The sequence below is a fragment of the Chelonia mydas genome, chromosome 8 (genome assembly GCF_015237465.2).
Source record: "Chelonia mydas isolate rCheMyd1 chromosome 8, rCheMyd1.pri.v2, whole genome shotgun sequence".
Lineage (NCBI taxonomy): Eukaryota > Metazoa > Chordata > Testudines > Cheloniidae > Chelonia > Chelonia mydas.
Window position 1 is genome coordinate 36,887,754 of NC_057854.1, and position 17,927 is coordinate 36,905,680.

The 17,927-nt window shown below is 40.7% G+C and overlaps 2 protein-coding genes across 8 annotated transcripts in view; both read left to right on the forward strand.

Annotated features, from left to right (window-relative positions):
• The window catches only part of LOC102934918 (protocadherin alpha-C2), a 333,845-nt gene that overhangs the window by 61,065 nt on the left and 254,853 nt on the right, over positions 1-17,927 (forward strand). The gene's annotated exons all lie outside the window — the stretch shown is intronic.
• LOC122466789 (protocadherin alpha-8-like) lies at positions 4,490-7,017 on the forward strand. Its single transcript, XM_043552620.1, has one exon. It carries the CDS (start codon positions 5,499-5,501, stop codon positions 6,321-6,323), a length of 825 nt encoding a protein of 274 aa, XP_043408555.1. The 5' UTR covers positions 4,490-5,498; the 3' UTR covers positions 6,324-7,017.

Sequence of the window (17,927 nt, forward strand, 5' to 3'; positions counted from 1 at the left end):
TCCTGGCTGTCGGGGAGAACGATGTGCTGTGTGCTCTCCTCAAGCTCGTCCTCTTCCTCCTCATCTTCCCCATCCGCAAAATCCTCAGGCATGGCGGAGAGTATCCCATCCTCGGAGTCCACGGACAGGGGTGGGATAGTGGTGGCGGCCCCCCCTAGAATTGCATGCAGCTCAGCATAGAAGCAGCATGTCTGGGGCTCTGTCCCGGAGCGTCCGTTTGATTTTTTGGTTTTCTGGTACACTTGTCTGAGCTCCTTAAGTTTCACACAGCACTGTGTTGCATCCCTGGTGTAGCCTCTGTCCCTCATGGCCTTGGAGATTTTTTAAAATGTTTTGGCATTTCGTCTTTTGGAATGTAGTTCTGATAGCACGGGTTCCTCTCCGATCAAGTGAGCTGTAGCTCACGAAAGCTTATGCTCAAATAAATTGGTTAGTCTCTAAGGTGCCACAAGTACTCCTTTTCTTTCTCCCCATACAGTAATCAGATCCAGTACCTCCCGTTCTGTCCATGCTGGAGCTCTTTTTCAATTCTGGGACTGCATGGTCACGTGTGCTGATGACCTCGCCAGGCCAAACAGGAAATGAGATTCAAAAGTCCCCGGGGCTTTTCCTGTACACCTGGCCAGTGCATCCGAGTTCAGAGTGCTGTCCAGAGCGGTCACAATGATGCACTGTGGGATAGCTCCCAGAGCCAATGCCTTCGAATTGCGTCTACACTAACCCTAATTTGAAACGGCAATGTTGATTTCAGGGCTAATCCTCTCATCAGGGAGGAGTACAGAAATTGGTTTTAAGAGCCCTTTATGTCGAAAAAAATGGCTTCGTTGTGTGGACGGGCGCAGGGTTAATTTGATTTAATGCTGCTAAATTTGACATAAACTCGTAGTGTAGACCAGTTAGAAAGTTTTTCCTAATATGTAACTTGCTTCTTCCTCCCCATGCACTAGGCCAGTAAACCCCTAAAGAAGCAATTAGGTTAGTTTGGCATGATTTGTTCTTTACAAATCCATGCTGGCCATTTCATCCTCCAGGTGCTTACAAATTCACTGTTTAATAGTTTGTTCCAGTATCTTTCCAGGTATTGCAGTTAGGCAGACTCATCTAAAATTCCCTAGTCCTCTTTGTTCCCCACTTTAAAGATAGGTACTCCTTCAGTCTTCCGGGAACTCACCAGTCCTCTGCTTCTCAATGATAATTGCTTATGGTTCCAAGATTGCTTCAGCTGGTTCCTTAAGTACCCTAGGATGAATTTCATCAGGCCCTGCCAACTTGAATTACCTAAGGTATATACATATTCTTTAACCTTTTATTTCCCCTATTTTGGCTTTCATTTCTCAAATTATTTTTTTTGCTGGTCAGTCTCATTTTAAAAACACTGAATTTTAGGGATTGATTTTTGAACATGAGTCATTGATCTCATACTTGCCACCCAAGAAGGAAATTGCAAATAAGCGAGATTTCATTTTAACAATAGAGTCCATGGATTACAGGAATGATCACCCTTTTTTCTACTTGATAGTAAACAAGAAGTAAAATCGGATTATAGGAATGGATAGATATTAATCTGAATGTTCTCTTTCCCTTTTATTTTACCTTAGATTATTCAGCAGGTTTTCCCGTCACTATAACATTTAGGTTATTTACAAAATATGCAGTAATTACTGAGAACCAGAATAATGTAAGCAGAACAATCAGTGTAAGCAGAACAATCTGATATTGAAGGAAACAAACTAAATATCGTCAGTGCAGATGCATCTACCAGAGAATCTATGACTTTTAAATTGCATCGTTTATTTCGCTGCAATGGTCTCGGAAAGCTCCATATAGAAATTCTGTTTTACAGAAATAAATAAAGGCTAATAGAAATTGGCTCTAAATTAAATCGTGGAGTTGTAAATGCATTGTAACATAGCAGTTACAACTTCTAAGAGGAACTTGACTGAGAGCATCCAAGCTACTAATGGAAGGAACACACCTAGTTCTAGACTAATGCTCGTTTCTGGGTTTTATTCACAACAGAAAATAATATCTGGGTTAAGCTGTGATTAATTTTAGAATATATACTAACTCAAAGCTAAACCAGCGAATAACGACTTCCCACCCCTACCCCCCAGAATGGAGTCTTCTATACATGACAACTTCTTCGACATAGTAGAATTCCTTGCATACTACGGAAGACACTTTCCCTCTCATCTTGACACGCACAATCAGCTGTCAGTTAAAAAATAGTTTGCGCAAAGCCTTGCCAGAGCGTAACGTATTCATGACATCCCCATACCGGCAATATTTTAGAGAAAATGTAATTTTAATGGTCGTGGGAATAGGAAGATAACCAACGCACGAGACTGAATGAGGATTTTCTCAAAGTTACCTCCTCCGAAGCTGTGTCCTGCACAGGGGCGCTGATACAGTACTGAGGAAATGGAAATCAGATCAGATCTCCAATTGTTAGAGAAACTGGGATTCCCACAGCTAAGGACTCCCGTGGTCCTCTGAACCGAGGGAGCAATTCCCAAAGAATAAAAGGGATGAGAGAAAGCGGTTCTTGTGAAGAAAAGAGTTGTGTGTGCCAGAAAATGGCCAGAGGGACTTGGAAGGGATTCTCATTGGAGACTCTACTGCTTTCAAGAACCACGAAGAAGCATTGCAGGAAATAGTTAACTGTAAAATTAACCACTGGTGCTTTCTGATTTGGGGACGTGGGGAGAAGGAGATTCCGATCTTTCCAGATTCTAGGACTAGGACACAAACAGGAAGGAATTAAGACATATTTTTTAAAAAAGAAAACGGTTTCCTGTTTCCACACTACGAGTCATCAGAGAGAGGAAAAATAAAATGAAACATTTTTTGGACTTCATTCCATTAACATATGTTTGGAAATGGTAAAAAAAAAGTTAATTAAGTAAATGGCCGCAGAACTTTGGAGTCTAAATTCAGGTAATATATTTACATAGGAACACACAAGCCACAGATATTATGGTGATATATATACGATAAAATGCAGAACTATGTGATAAATAAATTTCTCTGTGACCACTTCAGATGTTTTCTGCGCACTGAGTCACAGCTGATGAAATTATTCTGCAACTGGGGAGTCATGAGATCATCTCAAATTGTTGATGATAAAAATCCCTATACTACATCACACCATCACATACACATATGTCATTTGTTGAGGGAGATGACTGACTCAATACAGATTCAGAATCTAGGTATCCGAATGTGAAAATAACCTCCCTTAATTGTACTATGTGTGTGATGAGTGTGTGTGGTTTTCTGTATAACTAATTTTCAGTTTGCATGCACTTCAATATCTCTTGATGCGATCACTTACAGAAAGTTAGAAATGGAAATGTTGCCTAAACATTTTGCAGAGCAACTTTTAAAAGCACAAAGTAACGGAAAACAGATAAACCTGCCAGAGGAGACAACAGAAGAAAAGCAATATATGAGATATTAAAGCAGGTAACTACAATTCATACTACTTCTTTCTCCTCTCGTAAGGCCTCCTGCTGTTCATCTCACATGATTTATGTTGTGACTTTTGTTCTTTGTACAACAAAACTAGTAAGATCAAACCACAAGGGCTAGTTAAAGCTCAGATAAAAGTATGTACTAAATACATAAACATGTAACTCCTAACTACATACATACTGCTTCTTTGGCTGTTTTCTAGCAGTTTCTCAAAATATAGAACACAGTAAGCGCCTCTAGAGGGTTCAAAAACTATTTTAAGGGATACTATCCTATTCATATAGATTATAATTTGTAACTGAAGAGATATTCTATCATTCAGAGCCGCAGTGAAACACTTGACCTGGCTACAGAGCTCCATATTATTGCCGTCCTTAGAGAAACTCTGAGGCCATTTTTCCTGTCCCTTTCGTTGACCCCCTTGCTAAAAAAATTCTCCTCTACCTTTACATAAGTTAGATGATTACACCTCGTTATGTATTATCTTTACATATGTCTAGTGAGCTCACTATAACTTGATAACGAGAAGATTGTATTTTCTACGTTTTCTGAAAGTTAGAGTTTTATAAGATAGAAAACATATTCCAATAAAAATTTATTAATTTCCTAGGTGCATTTATTAAGAAATGGAAACTTTTAAATCGCACATCATATGTTCTCACATTATCACCTAAAATATCAAGTCAGTCAGTCAATCAAACAAACCCCAGCTGTTTCTAGACACACTTATTTTAAATATCTATTTAATGTCTTCATATATAAATATTTTACTTGAATACAATTTTCCATAGTATCAGATAAGATCACCTTATGCAAGAACTGCATTTGAAGACTGAGACACAACGGTAACCAATGCCCATGTGGACAGAGAATAAAAATATTAACGAACAGCTATGAAGAAAAATAGTGTGGTATTGCATTTATAACTTCAGTCACAAGGTGTCGCTGTCTACTTAAAAAGGTATTTCCTTCAACAGGGAAAAAACACAGCGCCAGCCTGATTTAGAGCAGTTTGAATAAAGCTCAAGAAGATGGCGGAATAATACTGGAGGAAAAGGGACTGGATTTAAGGCATTAAATTATGATATTTTGGCACATATTTAAAATAATTTTCTACATTTGCGAGACATAAAGCAGTAACATTTTACAAAGAAGAAGCATCCTACGTCCGCGATGGCTCTTCTCCGGCGAGACTCCCTGGTAACCGGGCAGCTGCTGCGGCTGGTTCTGCTACACACGGCCTGGGAGGTGGGCAGCGGCCAGGTCCGTTATTCCCTGCCGGAGGAATCCAAACACGGCACCTTTGTGGGCCGCCTGGCCCAGGACCTGGGGCTGGAGGTGTCGGAGCTGGTGTCTCGGATGTTCCGGATGGTCTCCAAAGGCAGGGGAGACTATTTGAGGTAAATTTGCAGAGCGGCGTTTTGTTTGTTAATTCGCCAGTAGACAGGGAAGAGGTGTGCGGCCAGAGCCCCCTGTGCGCCATTGACCTGGAGGTGATAGTGGACAAACCCCTGAGGATATTTCACGTAGAAGTGGAGATACAGGATATAAACGATAATGCTCCTGTTTTTTCGGTAAATGAAGATAATTTCATTATTGCAGAATCCAGACTCCCAGACTCGAGTTTCCCACTAGAGGGCGCGTCTGACGCAGATATTGGAACGAACTCGCTGCTGACCTATAAACTCAGCCCAAGTGAACATTTCATTCTAGATGTGCAAAGAAAAAATGATCAAAGTAAATCTTTAGTGCTTGTTTTAAAGAAAGCTCTGGACAGAGAGGAAACCCCTGAGCATCGTTTATTACTCACAGCCACTGACGGGGGCAAACCGGAGCTGACAGGTTCAGTTCAGCTGGTGATCACTGTGCTGGATGCCAATGACAACGCGCCTGCATTTAATCAGTCTGTTTATGAGGTGAGTTTATATGAAAATGCTGCCAATGGGACATTAGTTATCAAACTCAACGCCACAGATTTGGATGAGGGAATCAATAAGGACGTTTTCTATTCATTTAACAACCGCATGTCTATCAAAATAAAAGACATTTTTAGCCTAGATATTAACACTGGCGAAATAAGAGTGAAAGGAAATATGGATTTTGAAACTCAGAACATCTATGAAATTCAAGTGGAAGCTATTGATAAAGGACACGCACCATTGGTGGGACACAGCAAAGTTTTGGTGGAAGTGTTAGACGTGAACGACAACGCCCCTGAGCTGGCCGTGACTTCCCTTTCCCTGCCGGTGCCGGAGGACGCTCCCCCGGGGACAGTGGTGGCTCTTATTAGCGTCTCCGACCGGGACTCGGGAGACAACGGCAAAGTCACCTGCTCCATCCCCCCGGACCTGCCCTTTCAGCTCGTCTCCACCTTTAAGAATTATCACTCGCTGGTGCTGGCGGAGGCCGTGGATCGGGAGCGAGTGTCTGAATATAAGATCCTGGTGACAGCCAGAGACGAAGGGGCCCCGTCTCTCTCGGCCAGCAGCAGCATTTTGGTGCCGATCGCGGATGTGAACGATAACGCCCCTGCTTTCCCTCAGCCCGTGTACACGGTGTTTGTGAAGGAAAACAACCGTCCCGGGGCCCATCTCTTGAGCGTGTCGGCGTCGGACCCGGACCTGCGGGAAAACGCCTTTGTGAGCTACTCGGTGGTGGAGCGCAGTGTGGGAGAGCAGCAGCCCGTGTCCACCTACATCTCGGTGCACTCGGAGAGCGGGCACATCTATGGGCTGCAGCCCTTTGACTACGAGGAGCTGCAAGTGCTGCAGTTCCAGGTGAGCGCGCGGGGACGCCGGGTTCCCCTCCTTGTGCGGGACCGTGACTGTGCAGCTCTTCGTCGTGGATGAAAATGACAACGCGCCGGCAGTGTCCGCGCCTGGCTCCGGCCGCGGCTCGCCAGGGCCCGAGCTGGTTCCGCTGTCGGCCGGCGCAGGGCACGTGGTGGGCAAGGTCCGAGCGGTGGATGCGGATTCCGGCTACAACGCGTGGCTTCGCTACGAAGTGCAGGAGGCCAGGGCTGCGGGGCCTTTCCGGGTGGGTGTGTACAGCGGGGAGATCAGCACCACGCGGGCCTTGGAGGAGTCGGACGGCCCCAGCCAGAGACTCGTGATCCTGGTGAAGGACCATGGGGAGCCGGCGCTGTCAGCGACAGCCACGGTCAGCCTGTCCCTGGTGGAGAGTCCGCAGGCTGTGAAATGGGACTCGAGGCAAAGGGTCGGGAGCGAAGGGCCCTTGGTTGACATGAACGTGTCTTTAGTGATCGCCATTTGCTCGGTGTCCGGGCTGTTTGTGCTGGTGATTGTCGTGTACGTTGGCCTGAGATGCCATCCGGGTCCGGAAGTGATGTGCGGTCCTGGGAAAGCCACCGTGGTGTGCTCGAGCGAAGTGGGGAGTTGGTCCTATTCGCAGCGCCAGAGCCGGAACCTGTGTGTCGGGGAAGTCACCGCCAAGAATGACCTCATGGTTTTCAGCCCCAACGTCCCTCACTTTGCCGAGAACGGGGAGAAGAAGATAGAATCCGAGTTCACACCAAATGAGAATGGAATGGTGAGTTTCTATTGTGGGATATGTATGCCTTGTTTATATTTTTCTGTAATTATCTCCTATTATTTTCCCTTGGTATTCCCCTGCAAACTATGTTCATTTACATAAAGTTTTTTTGAAATTTTTAATCAGTGGCTTTAATTGACTTCAAAATAATCCTGGAAAATAAATCCAGGGCATTATAACTCGCCAAATCTCTGTTTTAATGTTCGGTATTATAACTTTGGACATTCTTGTTCTTCACATAATAGTGTAATCCTTCTCTGAAGGCAAGTGAAACTAGTTATTTTTGTTTAGTGTGTTATAAGTGATACATGTAGTAGTCATGCCTATAGTTAAGGTTGCCTGGCATATTTCTTTTCATTCACCTAATATTTTCCCAAATTTATATAGTTCAGAGTGAAATTTATCATGGTGAATATCTGCATCACACATTTTTTTCTTTTTTTTAAAAATTTCAGCCAAAAGTTTTGATCTATTTCTGACAATGAGGTATATTTTGTCTATGTTAAAAAAAGTTCGTACAGGTGTTTTATCAAGCAGCTCTTACACTTCTATTCTTTGATGCAGGGACTTGAAATTTGTATCTGGGATTTCCCTTTGGCTAGCTCCATGAAAATTCACCATAATTTAGTGAAGTTTTAATTTTTTGAACAATCTCAAGTAGCACATGCTCAGTAGAGACTTGTTGGAATTTGGCAGCTAAATTCTCTGAAGAGTCCATATGCACTGAGCATGCTTTATGCCCTTTCAGATTTTACATGCCAACTGGAGTACACATGTGCTTCCCCACAGAGTAATTACGCATGCTCCATCCCGGGCATGCAGGGACTGAGCAGGCCTTTTCTAATAATTCCTCCTGTTGATGGCTGTGGGACACTGTGGTGGTGGGCACAGGAACTGAGATCAGGGAGATAGTGTATCCTGTGCTCTCAGGCAGAGTGGAGGAGAAGGATGAAACACCCTGATTTAAATGCAAAGGGGTGAAGAGGAGGAGGGGAGGAAGGAATGCAGGAGTGTGTTTGAGTGGAGGATAAGGGCCTCTGGGAGGAATGGGAGTTAGGACAGTTGCTGGGGATAGGAGCAGGGGGTGGGGGCAGAAGGCTGAGAGGGAGGAACAAAAGGGGGGCAGGAGCTAGGGGTAAGGTTGCAACCTGCCCAGGGTTTACCAGAATTCCCCCCCCTCCTTTTTGAGGTAGCTTTCCCAAGAAATCTGTAAGGGTGCTTAGTCCACACTGCCAGCTGTCCAGTTTTTCAGACTGAGCATCATCCCAGATGTCCCATTTTTCTGTACCTCAGAGGTAGCAACCTTAGCTAGGAGGGAGTGTGATAGGAGCAGGGAGGAGGGGAAAAGCAGGATCCCTGTAGGTGATAGAAGATGAGCAAGGAGGGGGGAACACAGGCAGGAGCCAGGGGAAGAAAGGGAGGGAGGGGCAAGATAGGGACAAAGGGGCAGGAGTTGGGCAGAAGGTGGATGATCAGGAGACAGGGATATCAATAGACAGGGTATATGAGTAGGAGTTGAGGAGGGGGCAGAAGAGGACAGAGAGAGGCTTGAGTGGAGACAAAAGCAGAAGGGTCTAAGTACTAGAACACATTCCCCTTCAGAACCTGGACTTGAACCCAGCATTTCTTGGTTATCTAGTAAGCAGCTGTGAAATCTACTCAGCCTTCTACTACACCAGTTACTCTGTTGGTTCACATGGTAGAGCCCTGTGTTGTGGATACCTGTGGTGGTCAACCCTGTGGGTGACCCATGTTAGGGGTCAATATGATTTTATATGATGAAACATTTGTATTTAAATTTAATTTTTTAAAAACCTTAAATTACATTAAAAGGACCTATGTTAAAATAAAATTCAGGTTGAAACGTCAGTTATTCAAAGTTATGAAATGCCAGAATTAAGGTTGCCCAAAGAATCTTAACTCGGCCTCATCATGGGTATGCATTATGATATAGTATATAATTACATGAACTATATACACACACTGTTTTCCACAGGACCCCTATCTTGTTCAATGCATAGGACAGACTGTTCCCTGGGAATTAATCAAGGTTGTGTAGTGAATGAGTATATTTTCTGTAGGAACCCAGCCCCATTTGTTGCAGAAGCTGGAAGGTATATGGTGAATGAGGCAGAGAACTGCAGAAAGAGAAAGGATGGTTTTGTAGTTAACGCAGTTGAATGCCACCCTAAAGAACGGGATTCTGTCCATGTCTCTGCCACAGAGTTCCTATGTGATGCTGGGCAAGCTACATAAATCTAAATTTATGCAAGTGGACAATGTATATTCCTCATTTTCTGGATATCCAACTAGATGCATCTGGGCTCTGATTTGCAGAAGTACCGAGCACTAACTATATCTGAATCAGTGGAAGCTCTGTTCCAAACATATAAAGTGCTGTAAAAATGATAATGTTCTCTGAAGATATGGCCCTAGGCTTCTCAGATGGGCACCAAAATTAGTTGATCCTTTCAACAATTTTGGCTTTCATCTCTGAGCCTCATTTCCTCATGTGTGAATGGGGATAATAATACCACCTTGCCTCACACGGGTGTTGTAAAATTAAATTCAGTAGTGTTTGTAAAGAATTAATATTCTACTATCAGAACAGGAAATTAATAATTCTGTATTCAGTGTGGGGTTTGGATGGTGTGTATTACATAATGCTTGGCACCACACATTGAATGATGATGATAAAAGTAATATTGAATAGCTACCCATTCAGTGTGCGCTGAGTGAGGGCTCCTGAGGAAAAATAGTTTATGCACAAGGGGGCTGAATTAAGTTTACAAGAGAAAACCTATTTGTCAATAACCCTACCGTCATTGCAGATATCTTTATTTTGCCTACTATAATCCTTGTCCCTGGTAGCCTCTTGGGTCTAGATTCATTAAAGGACTTAAATGTTGTGACGCTGAGTGTCATGGTACCTAGAAAATTGCTGCAATACACAAAGCCAGATTTAGGCATGGGGACTCCCTACACAATCAATTCGGAATGGATAGGTGCCTCAGAATGGGAGCGGGGAGCACTGAGAAGGGAGCTGCCTAACATAGCCAATAGGAGCTATCAAGGTGAGAGGTGTCTCCTAAGCCCTGCCTCTTTCAGGGAGTTAAGTGCCTAAATCCAGACTGGAAGGAGATGCCTATCTCTGCTTGGGATTGTCAGCTATGAACCCTCACCTGCACTCAGGCACTTCTTGCAAGAAGCTGGTGGTGGGAGGGCAGGAGAGGGAAGAGGAGGAGGAAAAGAAGAAAGAAGAGGGGACGGATTAGATGCTGGGTCTTGCAACCTCCCAGGTGATGCTCCACCCACCGGGTACAGAGACATTCTTATGTGATTTCTGACCTAATTACCATTTATTTATTTACCTAATCCAAAATGGACTAGATTCAACAAGAGAGACTCAGGGAGTCCCACATCAGACTAGGACATGGGCCAGTGGTTAGGGCTCTCATCTGGGAGGTGACAAATAAATATTCAAATCCCTTCACCCCCTTAGGCAGAGTGGAGGGACTTGAACGTGTGGTCTCCCATATTCTGGGTGAGTATCTTAATCACTGAGCTAAAAGTTATGAGGGAGTGTCTTCTTCTCCCCTCCTGATTTTTTTGTGGAGATAGATGGCCTCTGAGCATGCCAGATTGAGCCCACATGCCAGTTAGGCAGAAGAACATCTTTCTTCTCCCTGTTTGTGAATTGCTCTGGGATTTAGGTGGCTGGCCACCTAGAGTGAGACTAAAGCACACATGCCCAGAGGCAGAAATATAGACATCTAGGGAATTTTTACTGCAAAAATGCAGGTGCTGAGTGAGTTTAGGCACCTAGAGAGTTAGGCGGCTGCTGAGCAAGGGTTTTGTGAATACGAGTGGCATCTCAATCTGGGATTTAGGTAGATGAAGTTAGGCACCTTTGTGAATCTAGCCTTTGTATTTAGAATTTTTAAATTGTGTACCAGCAGCATAAATGGTCACACCATCCTCTTCCTAATTCCAACTGGGTAGGAGAACTGAAACAGACAAACTCAAAATTTTACACAAATAAAAAATTACCCCAAAGCAAAAAATGGAGTGAAAACGAGCAAACATTCAGTTGTTTGGTAAAAGACATTAACACCTTTAACAATGATGCTCTTGCCTGTCCCTTCTCAGTCATATTCATCCTCCTCACTTAGAAAGTCTTCATATTGTTATAGATGAAAATGGCTATTTTGCCAAAAACAATGTATTGAACTTTAACATGCAATGAATATTAATTTGGGAGTGCTCTTAGAGCCCTAATTCAGGGGGACAGTATTGCAGTCTCTCAGTCCAGCCACTTCCTCAGTGGCAAGTCGGGGTGGGAGAGACCTGGGCCCACCCATTACTCTGGGTCCCGGCCCAGGCACCCTGTAGATGGCTGCCACTTGCATCCCCTCTGACTCCTCAGTTAATTTCCCTGGACCAATTCCCTGCAGCATAAAGCACCTTTCTTTGTCTTTACCTCAGGGCTTCAGTCTGCCAGTCTTAGCAGCTAGCCAGGAGCTGTCTCTAGCTTCCCTGGTCCCTTCTGGCAGCACTGCTCTGTCCAGGGTGCTGGCACTCCTTCCTCCTGCTAGGAGCCTGATCTTCCGTGCTCAAACTCCAGGCAGCTACTGAAGCTGCTCTGCAACCCTTCTTATATGGGAGAGCCCAGCCCTGATTGGCTGCTCCTTGCAGCCCCTCTCTAATTATCTGCCCCCTATGCACCCTCCCTAGGACTCTATTAACCTCTTATGGGCCAGTGTGGAGCAGATTTCCCATCACAGTGAACCAACAATAGTTTTAAAATGTAATGCCCAGTAACAGATTTTTAAACATATAGAAGATGTTTGTAAAGCCATGTGTTCCTTGTCCTTTTTAAAATAATTTTCCACTTTTGCCCTATTTTCTTTATTGTCTATATTAAATTCATTAGTATGCTTTATATCCTTGCCTTATTCCTCTTTGAAAAGAGAAGGTATTAGAGCTGCATCATTTTATAAGAACTATTGGCTGGGTGATATAATGCTTCTCTTTGTGTCATAAATTTGAGAGCCATATCCTGGGGCATAGTGTTGTATTTAAATAATTCAATTCAACCCCATCAAAGGCTTTTTCTCACATCTAATGATAGGAGAATCTGAGTGTTCTTTTGGATCTGGACTGAATATAGTATTTTTAGTTCCCATCTTGTATTTGTTAGGTATATCTACATTTCGTAAATCCTGTTTGGTCTTTATTAATATAGCTTGGGGATACCTGAAGTGGTGTACTCTACAGTGCCTTAGCCAGAATCCTTACATGTGAACTTAGTAAATAAATTGATTTGTATAATTAACTATCGTTAAAATCCAATTCAGGTTTGGGAATGACTTCTGCACAGAGGTTTATATTTCTTTCTCTCTGAATATTGTGTAACACCCATCTCTGAGGGGCCTATCCAATTTTCTTTTAGAGCTTTATAATATTTTATAATTAACTTATCTTGAGCCAGGGCGTTACCATTTTCATATCATCAATAGCTATTAAGATGTCTTCTTCTGTGATAGATTGTTCAAGCATATCTATATCTAAAAACTAAAATATGGAGTATCATTTTGTTTATCTAAAGTGCATTTTCTCTTAATAATGGATAATCTATTATGTGCATTTCTATGATAAGTTGAAAATGCATCACATAGTTCTTTGGGGTGGGTAACCATTTCTCCATGGCATTTCTAACTGTTGGGATGACATAGTTAGTTGACATTACTTTTAATTTTCAGACCAATAGTTTGCTTTGCCTTTGCTTATTTGTTTTTGGTTTTTGTTATTGTTGATTTTGATTTTTTTTGTACTGGAGGTCTATTTCTCTGGTTTCAATTATAGTCTAGGTTAGTCTATTTATTTTGAATTTAAGAGGGTCCTATTAATACATCAACCTCTCACTAATGTTTTAAATAGGTCCCATATATCTTATATTTACCCTTATGTGTATGTATGATATCTTCATCCACATTTTCTAAATATTGAATAATATGATTTTAAAATTATTTACTTGGTCTGGATCTTGTCATAGGAGACAACTCAAACTCCAGGTTTTCTTAGAGAGCTTTTTGTCCCTCAAGTTAAATGTCAGTTCAACTGGAGTATGGTTTGACCATGTAATATTATGTATGTCTGCATGCATAGTCTGCAGGAAGATGGTGTTCTGCAATTCTGGTCAGAATTTAACCAGAATAAAAATCTATCCTGAATAAAGGTTATATGGGTGAAAAAAGATTAGAAATCTTATTCATATGAGACTTCAAATATATTTCAATCCCATTGTCCCTATGCTTAAAAAGACAGTGTCCTAGAAAGACAATGTATCTTTAAAAAGACAGTGTATCTTTCCTTTGCTTCAATATATAGATATAATTTCCTCATAAAATTATTTCTCCTTCTTGGATAGAGTCTAAAATCCTATATTACTCATTAAAACACTGTTTTTTATTTGAGTTAGGGACATAAATTGATGTTATTGTAACTCTCCTGCCATTTAAATATCCTTTGAGGATAATAAATCTACCATTAGTATCTATAATTTGGTCTATTATTTTAAATCTAGTGTGTTTGGATAAAGGAATAGCTGTTCTTTTTCAACTCTGGCAGAGGCATAATAGTTTTGTCCCAAATATATTCCCTTTAAGCCACTCTCCCGTCTCTCATTAAAATGTGTTTCTGGTATGCAGAAAATATCGGATAGAGTTTTCCTTAGTTCTATACTGACCTTGTGTCCTTTAACCACATAATTTAGCCTATAACATATATTCAGGCAGGCTTAATAAAAGCTAATTATTACAATAAGATCTAATTGATTATAAGGTACACCGCTTTGAACATTATAATCATTTTTATATATTGTATTCTAATCCATCAGAAGTAGCTATACTTTCCTGAATTCTTTTGAGTAGATTTAAAACAAAACAATGTGCTTTCTTAAACGATCAAAACCACAGTATACTTATCAGATCATTTCTTAATTTAATACCCCACTTCTGTTAAACTGTCTTCGGGCTATATCATAAGAGTAAAAAGTTTGAGTGGTGAAATAAAATAAATATTCATAATAAACAGTAATATTTTACTCATCATTCTCTATCTTATCCTTCCCTTCTATTGAACTACTTCTGTAGTGTATCTGTTTGTTGTTCAGATTTTGGTGTTGACTTTTACACACTTTTCTTTTAATGGAAGTTATTGGGGAATACGTAGATTTATAGATTCATAGATATTTAGGTCAGAAGGGACCATTATGATCATCTAGTCTGACCTCCTGCAAAACGCAGGCCACAGAATTTCACCCACCACTCTTGCAAAAAACCTCTCACCTATGTCTGTGCTTTTGAAGTCCTCAAATCATGGTTTAAAGACTTCAAGGAGCAGAGAATCCCCCAGCAAGTGACCCGTGCCCCATGCTACAGAGGAAGGCGAAAAACCTTCAGGGCCTCTTCCAATCTGCTCTGGAGGAAAATTCCTTCCCGACCCCAGATATGGCGATCATCTAAACCCTGAGCATATGGGCAAGATTCATCAGCCAGATACTACAGAAAATTCTTTCCTGGGTAACTCAGATCCCACCCCATCTAATATCCCATCACAGGCCATTGGGTCTATTTACCATGAATATTTAATTACCAAAACCATGTTATCCCATCATACCATCTCCTCCATAAACTTATCAAGTTTAATCTTAAAGCCAGATAGATCTTTTGCCCCCACTGCTTCCCTTGGAAGGCTGTTCCAAAACTTCACTCCTCTGACGGTTAGAAACCTTGGTCTAATTTCTAGTCTAAATTTCCTGGTGGCCAGTTTATATCCATTTGTTCTTGTGTCCACACTGTGGTACTGAGCTTAAATAATTCCTGTCCCTCCCTAGTATTTAACCCTCTGATATATTTATAGAGAGCAATCATATCTCCCCTCAACCTTCTGTTAGTTAGGCTAAACAAGCCAAGCTCCTTGAGTCTCCTTTCATAAGACAAGTTTTCCATTCCTCGGATCGTCCTAGTAGCCCTTCTCTGTACCTGTTCCAGTTTGAATTCATCCTTCTTAAACATTGGAGATCAGAACTTCACACAGTATTCCAGGTGAGGTCTCACCAGTGCCTTGTATAACGGTACTAAAACCTCCTTATCCCTACTGGAAATACCTCTCCTGATGCATCCCAAGACCTCATTAGCTTTTTTCATGGCCATATAACAATGGCAGCTCATAGTCATCCTATGATCAACCAATACTCCAAGGTCCTTCTCCTCCTCCGTTACTTCTAATTGATGCGTTCCCAGCTTATAACTAAAATTCTTGTTATTAATCCCTAAATGCATGACCTTACACTTCTCACTATTAAATTTCATCCTATTACTATTACTCCAGTTTACAAGGTCATCCAGATCCTCCTGTAGGATATCCCTGTCCTTCTCTAAATTGGCAATACCTCCCAGCTTTGTATCATCCGCAAACTTTATTAGCACACTCCCACTTTTTGTGCTGAGGTCAGTAATAAAAAGATTAAATAAGATTGGTCCCAAAACCGATCCTTGAGGAACTCCACTAGTAACCTCCCTCCAGCCTGACAGTTCACCTTTCAGTAGGACCCGTTGTAGTCTCCCCTTTAACTAATTCCTTATCCACCTTTCAATTTTCCTATTCTTATCCAATTTAACTAATAATTCCCCATGTGGCATGGTATCAAACGCCTTACTGAAATCTAGGTAATTTAGATCCACTGCGTTTCCTTTGTCTAAAAAATCTGTTACTTTCTCAAAGAAGGAGATCAGGTTGGTTTGGCACGATCTACCTTTTGTAAAACCATGTTGTATACGAAGATTTCCATATATCCTCTGTATCATCTAATTTAGCTTTATGTCACATCTGAATAATAATGACATCTTTGCTTCAACAGTTATTAAAGAGAGGGCAATAAGGAAGACAAAGTATAAGATTTTATATGTATAGGAAAAACAGCTTTATATTTAATTAGCTGTTGATAAGAGCATGAAGAATTGAAGGAAAAAGTTACTAATATTAAAGCCACAGTGTGCAACTATGGACTTGGAGATGGTGTTGATTTTCAATGTGAAAATAAAAGTGAGAGTGCATGGGATAAAAATAGGTTGTGATGATGTTGAGGAGATGAAAACTTTCGTCATCTGATATGAGCACCAATAGAGAAAAAATAATGATAAATGTTTGAATGATTCTGTCAACAACCCTACAGCTGACTTCCTCTCTGATTTTGACTAGGATACATTGCTTTGGTGTGCTATTTTTTCTGCTTTATATTCATTATATATTTCTTCTAACTTGCCTATAGTGCATTTTTATTTTTTTACTTTTTTATTACTGTTCTACATGGAATACTTCAGTGTGTATCTCATATACTAGGCAAAATTGAAAGCATCTGGAAGATTTTGGTTAGATAAAATATAATCTAACTGTATATTTTAAAAAATCTTCTTTATGTTTGACAATTTTCTTAATAGTTTTATTATAATTTAATTTGAAAATTACAAATACTTTGAATTTTGAAATTTAAATTACATGAAATTTAAATTTTTTATATAAGTTTTTTACAAATTATAAATACTTTAAAATTTTACATAATATGAGAATTTCCATTATTTAGCGAAATCCTGAATGCCTTTCTCTGGAAAAAAAATCCAAAGAAGCCAAAAGAAGAAAAGTCAATGGACGCTTTGTCTGAATAAGGAGTACATGATCTTCCCCATTTTCTTCAGTGAAAGTTCTCATCTGGGAAATGGATATATGCCCAAAGTTTTCTGACATGGCAGTCAAATCTTTGGCAAAGTCATAAATCAAGGGGAAAATAGATGCTGAGTGACACAGTCATATAGCATGACTTTCACCTCCTAATAATCCAGAAGGAAATCATATCCCACCATTCTAAATCCAGAATTCCCCAATTGCATGTTTATTATAGTCATAGTCATCTAAATGTTATATTTTCTGAAGACAGAAAACGAAATACAAATTTTTCAAAATGAAAACCTGATTTTACTAATTATTTTATGCTTAGGTATTCTGTTCAAGAATCGGGTTTGGTTGTCAAAACTTGCATCTTTTAAATATTTGGATGAATTTTTCAAACATGAAGTGTTATTCCCCTCAAAATGTAGAGAATGATTTGTTTATTGAAAATAAAAATAAATTCTACATTAGTGGGTTTAGTTGCTATAACTTTTCATGTGGTCTTGTTGAATTTCCAATTAATGGCCACATGCCCGATGATGTGAGGGACCAATGCGCTGAGCTCCAATTCTACATCACTGGACAGAGCCCATAACTGAATAGACACAGAAAGTGAGGTTGTATGACAAGCAATGCTCCTTATGTTTATCAAATGAAATCTGCTATTCCAAGTTGGTTCTCTTTCTAATACATTAGTAAGTAGCACAGTAAATCTGTGCAGTGTTTTTTATTAACAGATGTAGTAACCTGGAAGAACAGACTGTTTGGCAGCAGTCACTGGACTGTGTGATCTTAGGGAAACAGGTTGTCTTTTTCTTCTGTGTTTGTACATCACCTAGCACAACGGGGTCTTGGTCAATCACTGGTGCTCCTAAGCACAACAACAACAACAAATGCAGACTACCCTGTATCAAATTGGATTATAATTCAACCCACTTTACCTTAATTTATCATATTTCTGTCTATGATTTGTCTATTAGATATTAGGTAATTACCCATGGAAAAGTTTGGTATGAATAAAATAACTAGCATAGGTTACTTCAGAAATGCACAGTTCGGTTGTCATGGCAGATCTGTTAAAAAGGACTCATAGGAAGGAGCAAGTTTAAGTACTAGGCAGCCACATCAAATTTGTTCTAAGATGCTAGAAATATGATAAAATGAGATTACGC

Coding starts and splice junctions, on each gene's coding strand:
- LOC122466789 (XM_043552620.1), top strand. CDS start 5,499: ATGTCTATCAAAATAAAAGACATTTTTAGCCTAGATATTAACACTGGC.